A 15,257-nucleotide genomic window follows, 5' to 3' on the forward strand; every position below is an offset into this window, starting at 1 on the left:
TATTCAAAATGTAGGCGACCCAGAGATTTGTGGAGTGACACTTACATAGTGGCTACTTTTGAAAAGGAGTTAAACAAAAAGAAAAAGAATCCATTTTCAAAATACGGATAAACTTTATACTATCCTAAACATAATAGACCACTGAGACTAGATTAATACTGGGGAAAAAATTCTGTCTTTCCTAACAAAAAATGATAAAGAGTTTACTGTAGAATTTAGCTACTTTGAGAACGAGGAAATGGGCCAATATCAAATCATTGTTGCCTAAGGTTTTAATGTTGCTACTCACTTGTAGCTTCATTTCAGCAAGCAGATTATTTCTGCAGTATATATGAATGCACTTTCTTTCTGTGTGCATTAAACCCTTTTTAGATATATAAATGCGTTTGAGTCACTGAGCCCAACAAAATACCAGCACAAAAATAAATGAAAATTGCTGACCTATGCTGTACCTTAAAAGACCGTTAGCACTTTTCTCATCATTTGCAGAGAGGAAGTGTTTCTGGACTGTGTTGTGTATGTCCCCTGTCCAGATGGTGAGAGCCATGTTATGAATGTATTCTTTTGCTTCACAAGTTGAGAAAAGTTTCCTTAATTTATAATTTTTTGATGTGTTGTGCTACCTCTCTTAGAGGTTGCAGTTGATGTTGGTGTACATGGCCTTGGAGGAGTAATTGTTTGACATAATTTATGGACAAAAGACTGGTGAAACTGAGACACAGCAGTAACCTGTCTATCTGATAAACTTGGTGATCTTTTTCTAACTTACTCTGACACTGTCATCCAACCAGTGTGCAAAGGAACCTCACCAAACCATGATTAAGATAGTATCCACGCTGCAGCATTTCTGTCTGAGAAGGAAGGCTAAAACTGTGTGTGATTCAGACACAAAATTCTGCCTGTTACAGCAGTTTTCCCAGCAGCCTGTGGGCATAGATGTACTCAGAGTTATGGGCTTTCAGATGATCCCTCTTGTATTTTGTGAAATTTACTGAGCTGTCATGGTAATATTAGTGTGGCAGGAAGAAATGCACAAAGGAGAAGAGGAGGGATGATGAAAATCCACGAGAAGAATCTGTCTTAAGAAAATATTTCAGAACAGGTGTCTTGAGAATTTCAGGCTTTATAAAGTTTTGTAGGTTTGGGGGTTTCTTTGTTTTTAATCCTACTCCAGGAGCAAAATTCCTGAGGTGGTGTTTTTTGTGGGATTCCTGCTTTACTTACTATTTGTATGGTGGTGAGCAGTAAACCACAGTTCTGACTTTTCAGAGGAGGGAAGGAGAACCAGAGGCTGTAGACTAGCTTGTTCTGGTTTTCCATGCCAGCACTTGCTATACTGTGCACAACTTCTCCCCAGCTTGATGGTAGAAACCCATGCTTATAGTTATAAGCATGTTCCTTCTCCATAAGGACATGTTTGCTCAACTGCTTTACCTATTCCCAGTAACAGTGATAGTTCACAGAAGTGCTGTTGTGATAACAAATGTGAGATGTAATTTGTATGAAGAGGTGCTTGGTCCAAGATGAGAAAATGGGCATCATTTTGTACATACAAACTCTTTTGGTGCTCAGATCTCAAAATCCTGCTTCTTTTTGAGATGGGGCTTGTCACAGAGGGTACAGGCTGTAACACAGCTGTAATGGGAGGGTGATGGCATCCCACCTAAGAGGCAATATAGTGAACTGCCATTGCACCTACACTTTTTTATTTACATACATACACAATTATGAAGTGAAGGCATTTAAATCAAATTAGAGACCTCTTTTGGTTTGGTGCTTAAAAACATTTCCTAAACCAGCAGCAGTGAAGGATCCCTCTACACATTTCTCAGTGATGTTTAGTGTTTTTTTTAAAGTAGGCCAGCAAAGAGTTTGTGCTGATGGCACAAGTTGGTTGCATCATATCCTATTTCATAGGGAAATTGTGTCAATGGCACAAAAAGACCTTGATAAATACGAGTGGGTCTTTTTTCAGTATTTTGAGGGAGGCTATGGAGGTGGAACTCTGTTTCTGTGTGATCTTCTAATACACTTTTTTCATCAACAGAGGTTTCTTGTGTCCTAACTCACATACGCATTATTGTTATTGAATCACATGTATAATTTGTATGCATACTTTACAGGCAGTCCCTGGCTATGATCCCAAAGGGTTTTATGTTGAAGGAGAGCAATGTAAACAAAAATACAGAGGGTATACTTATGTGCATAAGGGGTGGAAATGATATTAGAAGAATGAGCTGAATAAGAAAATGAGACTGAGAAAGGTGAACATGCCTCAGTACTTCTAAATTGTTATTTATTGGTAGGTGTTTTAAATATATCATGGAACAGTCATTGCAAACAATAGGGATGAATGATCCTCATGGGAGGAAGAAGTAGGTGACATCTTGGATGGGATAGTAGAAGCATGGTGAAAAAAATGAGTTAAAATTCAGAAGACCCTAGCAAGCACAGTAGCAGCTGCAAATAATTGTCCTTACTGGTGCATCATGAGAGTGATGCAGTGAATTCACACCACCCTATGCTGTGGTGCCCTGGGAATATGGAGAAGGGTTTGGTGGTGTGAATCTCAGATTGTGGAAGGCAGTTTGCAATGTGTAATAGCTTTAAACCATCCTAAATCAGACGGACTTACATCTTCAGCCCACATTAATTTTAAGAACACTGATTCTCATTGCCTTGCTGCATTTAAACTAATAGACTTGAAAACATTTTTTTTTTCTGTAAAGTTTCTTTATCCTGTCATTTCTGTAGCATTCCATGTGCTAGCATGTTAGTAAGGTCATAAGTTAGCAGGACTTCTTTACACAGATCCCTGTCCTGTTCATAGTTCATGTACCAACACTAAAGTATTCTTTTTGAAATCATGCTTAGGTCCTTTGTTTCCTTAGAAATGTATTTTAACAGCCTCTGCTCAATGTGTCTAGCTCTACAAGGAACAAGGCAAGACTGTGGTATAAAATCAATAGAAAATTGTCTTAATACATTATTCTTCATATTATGTCCAAATTCAAATCCTGCTTGTAGGGAACTACAGGAAGAATACTGAGTAAGTGTATCTCTTATCTTCTGCTTTCCACTGAAGTTATTCACAGACCTGTGTGTGCAGTATTTGCTTTCTTGAGAAAACAGATTGTTGACATTCCTGGTGTGTCTCTGCATCTAGCAAAACAGTATATTGGCAACCACATTATATTTCTGTGTCTTGAACAGTACTGAAACTATTAGCTGCTTTCATGGGCTAAGTCTTGACCGAGGTCCACAGACTTCATGGGCTTCTACAGAAATTATTTGATTTTTCTGTGAATTGAGCTTCAAATACTTGGTTTTTTTCATTCAGTGTGTAACAATAGAATTAAGGCACTGTCTTGACTTACCAATTTGAAATCATCTTCCCCTTAGATTTCAGCAGGTTCTGCATTTGTATAATAATATAATGCCTTACGAATGCGGTAGTGTTTAGACATGTTCATTTTGGCAGTAAGCTTCAGAGTAGTTTATCTTTTCCCTTTCACAAATATATAAAGATAAAACAAATGAAAACCTTCTCTAACAACTTACATTTACAACAAATCTTTGCTAGTACTGGTTTTATGCAGTGTTAGGTAAAGGCGCTTGAGGCTGATTAAAAAGAGGCTCAGTTTCAGCACCTGAACAGGTAGTGGTGTCAGCACAAATATGCACTTAAAAAGAGATTGTATTCTTTCCTTGGTGGTGGTTTATTTATGAGTAGTAGATGACAGATCCACACATGGTATTCTGACTACCTGTCCTAAGGTGAGCAGAGGTCATCCAATCTGTTACACTGTATAACTTGATATAAAGAAAAGGAAGAATGCAGCAGGTGGCACACAGAAATTCATAAGAAAATGTAGGAAGCCTCTTCAGTCTGGAACAACACTATTCATTCGTTCCACTGAGTCTCCGTGATCTGACCATCTAGTCTTGCAGAAAGCAGAGTTGTGTTTCAGTGTCCTTCAGCCACTTTTCACTGAAAATGTAGATTTTTGTTAGTATCGGTTCTCAGTTGAAGTCATAATCTTGCCATGGTCTAAGAGGTGAGGTATCAGAAGTATAGATTTTCTTTCTTTTTTTTTTTTTTTAAGAAAACGAAGTAGGTTTATGTCAGTGTTGTTTCTGCAGTAGTAATCATATTAGTATTTCTATTTCTCAAATAATGGGTATTACTTTTAATAAGTCATTTTATCAATTTTTGTTTTGTTGAGGACCATCTCTTCATATTCAGTCAGGTATCATGTTTTATATATGTGTATTTTCACATTATATTTTTCCGTCATGTTTTTTCATTCATACGTGCAAACACATGTATACATACATGCATACAGTCTCTCACACTGTTCATATATTGGCTGGAGCTGGTAGTGCCAATTTAAGCTTTTTTAGCAGGAGATACCTAGATTAGCAGGAGATTATCTACATTACTATTTGGCTGTACAGAACTCTGCAAGATTTGAATCGTTCAGGCTGAAGTTTTCCATTCAAGTATCAGTTTCATACTGAATCTCTTTTTAAGATAAGAAGAGGTTGTTCTTTCAAAGAACAAGGTTAAGAGAAAATAGAGTACTCTGTCCGAATTTTAAAAATTGTTTTGGGGAAGCTCTAGCGCCTATTCTCGGCCTTTGGGGATGCAGGGTGGGGAAGGAAAGGAAACGGGACCAGAAGGTTGTTTTGTGTGAGGGAAATGCTTTTGCTGATTCTGTGGGGAATTGACCATTTCTGACTAAGTTTTAAACCTTTGGGAAAATGTTTGCATGTGATTGACAGAGACTTGTTAGAGTTTTACCAGTTAAATTCTCATAGGATTAGAGCTGTTCTGCACATATAAGCTCTGTAGAGCTGCACCTTAAAAGCTGAGAGGGTTTTTTCTCTGTTGCCGTACACAGAGGTTGTTGTGAGGCCAGGTAAAGGAATAAGGAGCAGTGAGCCTCAGGTTCTTGGACAGTGTAAACTGGAACTGGCAGCTGGCAGGCAGAGGGAGAGAGGGGCAGGATGGAGAGACTGGTTCTGCCTGGCAATGAAGAGTAAGACCAGATGAGAAGTTTGCCTGGCTGCACCTTTAGGAAAATAGTGCCACAGGTTCTGTGGTGCCTGGGGTGAATGCTTCTTGAGGCCTGGGATGGTGATACCTGAGACTTGCTGGTCCTCTGTTGCCAGCAAGTGTCCATGAAATCCATTGGCAAAGTCTCAGCCACCCTACCTGCGGATGTGCATCAGAGAGTACATCCTTTCTCTTCTTACATCCCCTCCTTCTTTCACTACGTGTTTGCCAGCTTCTGCATGAAATGAGATGGGCATCCTGGTTCTACAAATTACATTCTTCTATTCTACCCAACTTTGACTAATAGCAGAAGGCCCAGCCTGTGCCAAGGATCCAGCAGGGTGGGAGAGAACAAGAGGTTCCTACGGAAGAAATTAATTCATGACTTTGTAACTCAAGACTTTATTGCAATGCCTGTGCATGAGAGGATCCAGTTGTGATTGCTCAGACAATCTTAACTGTGCCATTTCTTATAGTGTGAGTGGTTGTCTTCACAATACTAACAGTCTTTTAATTCAGCTTCTGTGTGGTCTGTCTGCAGATAAACATTTGTGCATACATATGCTGCGGTGTACGTACATGCACACATAAATATATCTGTTTCCGTAACTGTGCTTAGACGAAAGGTTATGTTAAACTTCTGCTAGGAATAAGACTATTCAAAGTTAAAAAATTAAAAATTTGTATTTTTTTGCACGTTGCTTTACTCCCCAGAGGGTTTACAAACCCAGTATGCTAGAGTTAACTCTAAGGTATGTTGAAATGCATGCTTCAGACATGCAGCAATCTTAATAAAACCATACTAGTAATTCCAATATTACTAGAATGTTTGTCTCTTTAGTTGTCCTTGCCCATCCCACCCATCACACTATTCAAAAAGGAGTAGTAACTTTGCAGGTCAAGTCAAGAGTGCTTAGGAAAGGGTAGAGCACCACCAAATTTTTTTGTGAAATAGTTGTGCCCAGCACATGGTGAAGACTTTCATCATCTTTGGAGCAAAGGGAGCTGGAGGCAAGGGAGGGGAATGTAGTGAAGTAGAAGAAGTGATCATCAGGGATCAGCAGCAGGGCTGTATAGGCATGAGGGTGGAGTATGAAAGGGTTAGAAGAAGGGAAACCACTGAAGGGGTTCAAAGGAAAAGTGTCATGCACAGGAATATCTTCAAAGAGAATAGACATAACATCAAGCAGATCAGAGGTGGAGGTGGGGTAACTAAGACGAGTTTCAGTAATCAAAGTGCTGCAAGCCGGCATGATAATTCTGACAGCGGAAGTGAAAAGTTCCTCCTCAGAAGTATTTTTTGGGAAAAAAAAAAAGGTGTGGAATTCTGGGGTGGTTTCTTTTTTAAGTGAGCCAGACCCTAAAGACAGTGTTTCAGCTCTGAAGGGGGGGAAGTTTCAGGAAGGGTTCGCTATGACTCAAAAGTCATAGGTGGCTATGACTCAAAAAACAGAGAAACAGTTACACCTTTACCTGGTCTAGCACAACAGTGCCTTTTTGAATCAAAGTTGCAACATTTACATAAATTCAATAATTGAATCACCCATAATGCTGAATTGAAGGGACTTTTGTAAAGCCCAAGAAAAATGGAGTATAGTGGAAGACATCCAGATCTGTTCAAATAATAAGCTTACTCATTTTCTGAGAAATGAGCTTCGAAACCTCAACCATTCATAGTTGTTGGAATTTACAGGAGAGATTTTATTGCCATCTACTGGTCTAAACAGGCAGTTTGCTCTACTACAACATCCTTTCTAAGAACCATTTGGAAAATGTTTGCTTACTGAGAAAATATTTTGAAGAGATTGTTTCAGAATATTCCTTAGGCAAGCTTATCTTTGGCATGATATCAGACGAGTCTGTTTGTAGTTAGCTATGTTGGCATGCCAAGCTTTATGAAAGGGGGTTCATTTAAACATCTGGAACCTGACGCACCCATAAACGCACTCCAACACATGCTTCACTTTGCAGGAAATCAGCTCTAGGAACACACAGAGGGTTTTGTACGTGTGCTGTGCAGTGGGTATGTGTGCATGCGCTTTGAAAACTGGAGTTGTTAACAATTCTTTCTACTTTCAACTTCCAAACTACACAAAATTGAGTGGGACTTGAAAAAAAAACTTTCTCTTAATTAGTTCTTCACAATTTCTAATTACTCCAAAGCCCCAAAAAATCAGCAGGAGAGCTTGAAACTTGGAGGCTTGATTAAATTAAGTCTGAATCAAGTCATTGACAAGGTGAGATTAGCTTTTTTATAAATAGTTATGAAAATGAAAGGCCCAGTTCTGTGTCTTTTTCAAGCAAGACGCCCATTGAATCCATAATCCCTTAATAAGATCTCTAGGATAAGAATCTAATTTCTCTAAACTCCAAAGTCTTTTATGTATTTTTCTGTCTATTCAGTATGAAATTCCTAAGAGCTAGATTTTCAGTTCTTTTCTGAAGGCATCCATGCTGGCTGAAAAGTCATTGCCAGGCTGCCATAAAACTCAGATCTGCAGAATGTTTATCTTTCATCAGATGAACTAGGTGTTTGCACAAGCACTCCCAGACTCCTGCAGATTTGGGGAGCTCAAAATGAGGAAGATCAGCAGTGGCATTATTCAAAGTATTTAAACTCACTTCACTAATTTTGACTGAAAGAAATGGAAAGATGACCTGGCAGTGGTAACCATTTCAGTTGGTACACAGGTGTCTACGGCCTTGCACCTACAAGTACACAAAAAGCTCCTCACACAAAGATTAAATCTGAAGAAATAGCTGGGAAAAGATGTAGCAGCAACAGAAGGCTATTTTTTTAACTAGATTTGCTGATTTGGAGTTTTAAACTGTGTATCACATACTGAAGTAAGATGACAGAATCGTGGGGGGTTTGTTTTTCTTTTCCCTGCAGCTCTCATGTTCATTCCTGAGACTACCATAGCCTGACTATCCTCCTAGTGGCCATCGTTTGCAGATATTAACCAAAGCCTTTGTACTCATTGTCACTCACGGTTCCTGTTTTTTGTCTTTGTTCTTCTCTCACAGCTACAAGCCCCCAGTGTGAAAGGCTTTGATTTTGCTAAGCAGCATCTGGGCCAGCACAATAAAGATGATGTCCTGATTATCCATGAGCCAGCTCCTTTACCAGGACCTATTAAGGATACTACCCCATCTGAAAATGGAGATGTGCCCAGCCCCAAGTCCAAGACTTCCTCAAAGCCTTCAAAGACTGTTCGACACAGAGGGAGGTCAGTTCACAGAGATAAAACAAATTGTGGTAGATGACAGTTTATTAATGGCTGGTGCTTACTGTATTTTTAGGGCAATTTCAGTGGAAAGAACTGTTCCAGAGCTCTGAGACTTGCCTTTTCTAGTGGGCTATCACAGTTATGCCTCGCTACTCATTAGTACAAGGTTGTGAGAATTTAGTGTCCATTTTTCTCTGTCGTGGTTTAGCTTCAGTTGGCAACTAATCACCACACAGCTGCTTGCTCACCCCCCCTCACCCCCCCCCCCCCCCGGTGGGATGGGGGAGAGAATCTGAAGAGCAAAAGTAAGAAAACTCGTGGGTTGAGGTAAGAACAGTTTAATAATTGAAAAAGAAAAAAAATTAACAATAAATTGTAATGAAAAGGAAAACAATAAGAGAGGGAGAGAAACAAAGCCCAGGAAAAAAACAAGTGATGCAGCTGCTCACCACCTGCCGACCAATGCCCAGCCTGTCTGACCAATACCCAGCAATTGCTACCCCCTGGCCAGCTCCCCCCAGTTTATATACCGAGCATGACGTCATATGGTATGGAATATTCCTTTGGTCAGTTTGGATCAACTATCGTAGCTGTGCCCCCTCCCAGCTTCTTGTGCACCTGGCAGAGCATGGGAAGCTGAAAAGTCCTTGACTAGTGTAAATACCACTTAGCAATAACTAAAACATCAGTGTGTTATCAACATTATTCTCATCCTAAATCCAAAACACAGCACTATACCAGCTACTAGGAAGAAAATTAACTCTATCCCAGCCGAAACCAGGACGTTCTCTTAAAGGCAACATGCCCAGTTAAGAGGGGTATTTAAGACACTATTAGGTTGGCTGAAGTCAGGGCGTTGCTTGTTTAGTGGAAACACCATGTGTATGTTTTCTGATGCATTCTCTTTGTAGTGATCTCTAGCTATTAAGGCAACGGGTGGTTAAAACAAACTAAAACTATTGTTGAATAGCGGTGTGTTTCAATAATAGTAATAGTGATCAATACATGTATGATAAGTTGGAATTTCCAGAAATAAGCAGTATCTCCAGAATTCAGGGAAGATGCATGAGTGTTTATTTGTGGTTATCTGGTTACTCTCATAGCAAACCAGCTTTGGTCAGGAAAAGGAGTGATAATTTACAGCTGTGCAAGTGGAGAAGTGTCTGTCAACCTTCAGCAGTAATTTCCTAACCTTTTCCAGTAATCAAATGATGTGAATGTGTCTTGCTGGAAAGGATTGTGTTTGTAGGATAGGCACTGTAACAGAGCTATGCAGTAAAGAACGATCCTTGCATTAAAAAAAAAAAAAAGGGTTAAGTAGGAAGGTAATAGGTGGGAAAAAAGGAGCCCTGAGGAGAGGAGTGCTATGATGAGTCACAAACAGCTCCTCACTGCGGAGCTCCTTTGTAATCCTCCACTTCCCAGTAATTCTTCTTCCTCTCCCTCCCTCTCATATTTTTGCACTCCTTTGCCTCCAGCTCTGCATCCCCTGTGCTTTTACCGATGTGCTATTGCACAGTGGGAGCAAAAAAAAACCAACGAAGGGCAGAGTTGAATGAGCTTAGAAAGAAACTAACGGTGGTTCTTCCTGAGCTGCAGGTCTCTGACACAGCTTGCTCCTCTGTTCAACCTTCTGTGCTTCCTCTAAAGCCCCAGTTGTCCTAAGATCCTTGCTTCATCTTCCCCACGTGGGCTTCAGACAGCTCAGTTTCCACCTTCCCAGATGCTGAGCCTGTCTTCCTAACTCCCTACAGGCCTTGCAAGTAGTAGACTACCAGTGGTACAGTGGAAAGTGGGCAAAATTGGGAAATAACGGAAGAAAAAATAGCTAACTCATTTTGGTGTAGCTCAAATAAATTAAAACTAATTAATATAAATCAGAAGGACAAGTGTTTCTGTGTTTCTTCTAAGAAGTTCAAAAGTGGCCTAAGACAGAGACAATACTGAGGGAGAGGGGAAGTTATCTATATTCACACGCACATAGGCACAAGAAAGAAGTTTGAACTTGAGGCTGTTACTGTATTTCATCTAGAATAATTCAGAAAATGAAGCAGGAAAAATTTTCAGAGGCCAACATTTTAATGCTTCCCCTGAAGACAATAATGAATCATTGATCAAATTTGGAACAAAGATATTTCTTTTTTTAATAGCATCTGAATTCAAACACTTCAAAATGTTTTCAAAAGATAATTTCTCTCCCTCATCCTCCCGTAAGAGCAAATCTCCCTTCAGGCTTAACGATGGAGATGCTACCATCATCTCCCTAACATGCTGACATGCCCATGTCAGCTTGAGATTTAAAACATTTATTCCCTGAGGCAGAAGTTGAAATGTGAAATGATAGCACAGTGTGTTATGTTGGTTTTAGCTGTTTTCTGTTTTGTGAGGAAATCAGAACTCAGTTCATCACAATGCAATTCAGGACTGTATGTTGCATGCCAGGAAATACAGTGGTGATGTGAGTACACGTTCTGTAGCCGTAAAAAACAACAAACGAGAACAACAACTGAGTTCAGAAAGTATGGCATCTCTAGGCTCCAGCTGAGAGTTGGACCTGTTGTTTTGGCTTGAGAGGATACAACTGCATATTCCTCAGCACTTACAAAGAATGACTGATGTTGAGTCTGCACTATTTATGTTCCTATAATTTACTTAATGATAATTTAGATGGACTGAGGAAAGAGTATGAAGGAATACAAAGCACAGTGAGGTGAAGCATAAAGTCAGTAGCAGATCTGGAACCAGAACTCCAGTCTTATACTCTGCTGAACCAAGACAAAGGCGATGGAGACGATAGCTCTGCCCACCCTCTCCACCTTAGAAAAGAGGAAGAGATGCAATGGTGCAGATCTGTAAGCTCATTGAGAGCCATTTCTCCTTTTTTCTCTGCTAATTTTTTTTTTTTTAATTGGGATGTGACTTTAGTGTTACAGTCCTGCAGAAAAGAATGAAATACAGGGTTTGATTAATAGTGCGTTGTTCAGGGAGGGGAAAAAGGGGAGTTGAATTCAGAGCATTGCCTGCTGCAAGGAGTAGGTTTAACTTTCAATGAACTTGTCTGGCTGGGTATAGTTATCTTAGTCTGTGTGCTCTAGGCAGATTGATGTTTAGACAAGAGCCTTGGTAACTAGTTCAGATATCCACCTAGCCCAAGCAAATCTTGCATTTAACAAGGTTAATGCACAGACACGTGCACACTTTCAGTGATTAACTCCCTGCAGGAACAGAATATGAATGTTCACAAGACAACATGGTCACCAGAGACACTATCACAAAGGCTGATCCCATATGAAAAGACAGGCTTTGGTGTCAGCTGGGCAGTGATGTATGCCCTGTATTTTTGCTATTTTTATACTGTCTGAATAATTTTACAGCTGAAGGATTTTGTTGGGGAAAATCACAGTATTTCTTTATATTTTTCTGTAATTGCCCGCAAAAATTATGAACACTGAGATTGCAATTTGTAGGTAACAAATGTTTTTAAGAATCTCATGACTGCATGGGATAAATACATAAAAGTAGCATTTTTGAATGGCCTTACGTTTATCTAGTCAGGAAAATATTCACATGGACTTGTAGTGTTAGCAAGAGAACACCAAGTTAGCAAGTCTGAATATTAGACTAATTACCTGTATGGGTTTCTTATTTCTAATATAATTCTTTTCTGTCTGAAAAGTAAACTGCTACTTATGAATGCAGTTTTTTCTTGAAGTGTATTTTAGAGGAAAGAGTAGTTAATAATCTTGTCACATGTGAATCCTGTTGCAATCAGTTTTCACATGCAACAACAGTAACATCATGGCAATGAATATCTAACTGTGATAATTTATTATAAATTTACTTATAAACAGAGGAAAATATTAGCAGTCTTCACAAGATACTTTAGCACAGGATTCTTTGCGTGTGAGAACTGTGGCCCTTTGCAAACTTATGTTACGTGTTGGTTGGTTTGTTTTGTAATGTTTGTGGCAGAGTTTCGCCATCAGATGCTGACTCCACAGCAAGTGAACAATCCAGCGGGAGAGAGACAGGAGAAGAAACTGCAAGACCATCAACTGTTGCAAATGAGGGCAAACCACGCAGAGCAGCGAAGAAGGGTTTGTTACTTCTTTTTTTTTTCTTGTGTGCACTGGCAATGCTTTACTCAGGTTGAAGAGTTACTCTAGTGCTGTAACTTTTCTAAACTCATCTTTGGCTGTTAATTTTTCTGGTTTGTGTTGCAGAAAATTTTCTTCCTCTCCTTTTTGGTTTAGTTTCTTCTGTTGAAACTACACATTCCTTTCATTGCAGCAAGTTTTTGAAACTAACGGCTTAGCAGGAATGAATCTTCCCTCCTTTCCTCTCCCACACACCCCCGGCAAACCTCTTTCCTTTTAGGCCTAATTGTGGTTCTCATGGTAGCAATCTTGCACAGAGTTACATGGGCAGTGGAGGTCACAGCAGGACTTGATACAGCATGGGCATATGTCTGTAACCATAACTTTGAAAAAGTGAGGTTAAAAAAAAGAGACCAGAGAGGTAGAAGTTTTACAAATAAGTTCTAATTGAGACATCAAAATGCCTTCATGATTGTGCTTTAGAAAGATGAAAATCCAGTGCTAATACATTAATAACAGTGAAATTTTTTCATAAAGAACCATCTTCCTTCCAGTTAAAGTGCCACCATTTGTCTTGGAGGTACCCTAAGATATTTCTTTCCTCATTGAAAAGTTGATAAAACATTGCAAACCCACTTTCATTTTTTAATTAAAACATTCTTTTAAATTCTTTTCCTATTTAAAAGTGTGTGGTTAACTGTGCCTACACAAACACTAAGTGTTTTTTCTGAGAGCCTTTTGGGATTAGATGGCTTGCTCCTTGCTTGAGGTTTTAGTTACCAGATCTTTGCCTTAAATCACGATAGTCTTCCTAGAGAAAATTCTGATACTGAATATCTGGTAAAGGAGTTTGTGATATCCCCATCTGTTCTTAATACACATGGTCTTGACGGCAGCAGAAACTGAGAAGAAGAAAATGTTGACCACGTTGTGAGCAGTCTCCTCAGTATATTGAATTTTTTTCCACGTACTCTGTGAAATACCAGCTGAGATGTAAAGATGACTACTGTGGAATGCAGTGCCAGTGAAATTCAGATCGTAGCAGACAATCTTCAGTTTTTGCTTATGTTGAAGAAATGAGATTGAGGAATATGTAAGATAGTTTATATAAACTCCTAGCTCTTGGGTGGCTAAAGAACAAGTTAAATAATGTATGATTCTTAAACTTTCATAAATGTGCACTACTCCTGGAAGAGCAAGGGTGGTGGAGCAGGCTTTCCTCTGTAATGAAGGTGTAAGAAAACAAAGCACAGAATCTGCTAACATGACTAGAAAGTTATACTTCCTAATAATTCAGGAGGTAGTGTATGCTGTATGTACTTTACACAATTTACAAAAAGAAGATACTGTACTGGTGCTATATGTTTTCAGTACCTTAGGTTTGCTCTAAGGACCAGCAATCATGCCCAAGTAAATATATAGGAAAACAATTATGCTATGACAGAGCTTATCTCAGGATGGTTTATGAGTTGCTCCAACCTATCTGACTTCAATTCCGTTTCCCTGATTTAGTGCACTCCCATTTCTTCTTACCTGGGAACTCCATTTTTGTCTCTTCATTTTTCATCTGACTTAAAACTTTATGTAAGGTTTAACATTTCCTTTCAGTGTAGAAGTGTTAGGTATTGCTGCATCTAAATTATCTGGCAAAGGCAACAAGGATATTGTGTAAAATGTGTCCTTTTTACCTATCATACCCTTACTGGATCAAATATACTATTTTTTCAGCATTTGGTGCATCTAGTTTGGTAATCATAGGGACTATTTTTAGCATTCAGAATTGGAGGCACTGTCTGCAGAGAGCTCTCTGTTAAATGGCAGACTCAGCTCCCTTTTTGCGCAGCTGAGGCTTGGCAGTTTGATCCAAGTTCATACATTTCATTCAAAAGTAAATGCAATTGTCTTACTGCTGTGTTTTCTTCCAGTTGCCATTCCAGCTGAATTATTTGTAATAATTATTGTGTTGTCTCTTCTTTTTCCTTTATGTTGTCAGGAGCAAACAGAGTGGGTAAGTAACCAGAGCTGGTAGTTGAGTACAAATATGAATAGAGGTGCTGGGGTAGCTGCAATTATATCTTGAGGATGGAAGGATTTATATTCTGAGTCTAAATAAACAAAATTGCTTTTGAGCTATTGAAGTATAAAAAATTTCCAGTAACACAAATTATAGTAATCTGATTTAGGCACATTTTTCTAATTTCCTCTCAGTTCTTTCAAATTATTGAGGAAAACATCACTGTGAAAAAAAGCAAAACTGAGGCAGCTGTTGGTCCTGAAACTAGCTTTGTATAAACAAGTTAGAGATATTGTTAGAGGTAGTGTCTTTACTGGAAGCCTGAGACAAATGCAAGCTACCTGCAAAGAAACACAAATATTTTATCACGAACTAATGTTTTTCTGGTCAGGACTGAGACATTGCAAAGATGGGGCAGGAGAAAGCTGACACTGTCTTTGATAATGCATACTACATCTAGTGATAAATTAAGGACTGTGTCCTCTGATAGCAGTTTCCATCTTACAATAGTAGAGAAGGATGGATTTAGGGCTGGCTATGCTGCTTTCCATTGCTGGGTTTGTACAAGTAACTAATGAGAGTCATCAGCTGCATCCTGAGGACATAATCTACTGGGATACAAAGAAACTGTGTGAAATTTATCTGAAATTGCATACTCTGGCATGATGCAAATACCAGTGGATCAGTGGAAGATTCCCATTGACTTTACCTGATTTTGGATTAGGCTTTATCCACCTTGGTTGCTGTGTCTCTTGCTTTTATTTCAAGAGAATGTGGGAAACAATAGCCTTCCTCTGTCTCCAACTGTATTGGTTTTCATATGAAATCATAGCTTCCTGCAGAGCAATTAATTTTCC

The 15,257-nt window shown here is 39.1% G+C and overlaps 1 protein-coding gene across 5 annotated transcripts in view; it reads left to right on the top strand.

The window, feature by feature from the left end:
* Positions 1 to 15,257, top strand: part of KIAA1549 (KIAA1549 ortholog) — a 153,022-nt gene that overhangs the window by 115,933 nt on the left and 21,832 nt on the right. For all 5 annotated transcript variants that reach the window (XM_075503125.1, XM_075503143.1, XM_075503134.1 and 2 more), the window contains exons 11-12: positions 8,087 to 8,289; positions 12,262 to 12,386. In XM_075503125.1, coding sequence (XP_075359240.1) covers positions 8,087 to 8,289; positions 12,262 to 12,386 — 328 coding nt within the window. The remainder of the gene's footprint in view (positions 1 to 8,086; positions 8,290 to 12,261; positions 12,387 to 15,257) is intronic.

Source organism: Mycteria americana, chromosome 1, assembly GCF_035582795.1.
Source record: "Mycteria americana isolate JAX WOST 10 ecotype Jacksonville Zoo and Gardens chromosome 1, USCA_MyAme_1.0, whole genome shotgun sequence".
Lineage (NCBI taxonomy): Eukaryota > Metazoa > Chordata > Aves > Ciconiiformes > Ciconiidae > Mycteria > Mycteria americana.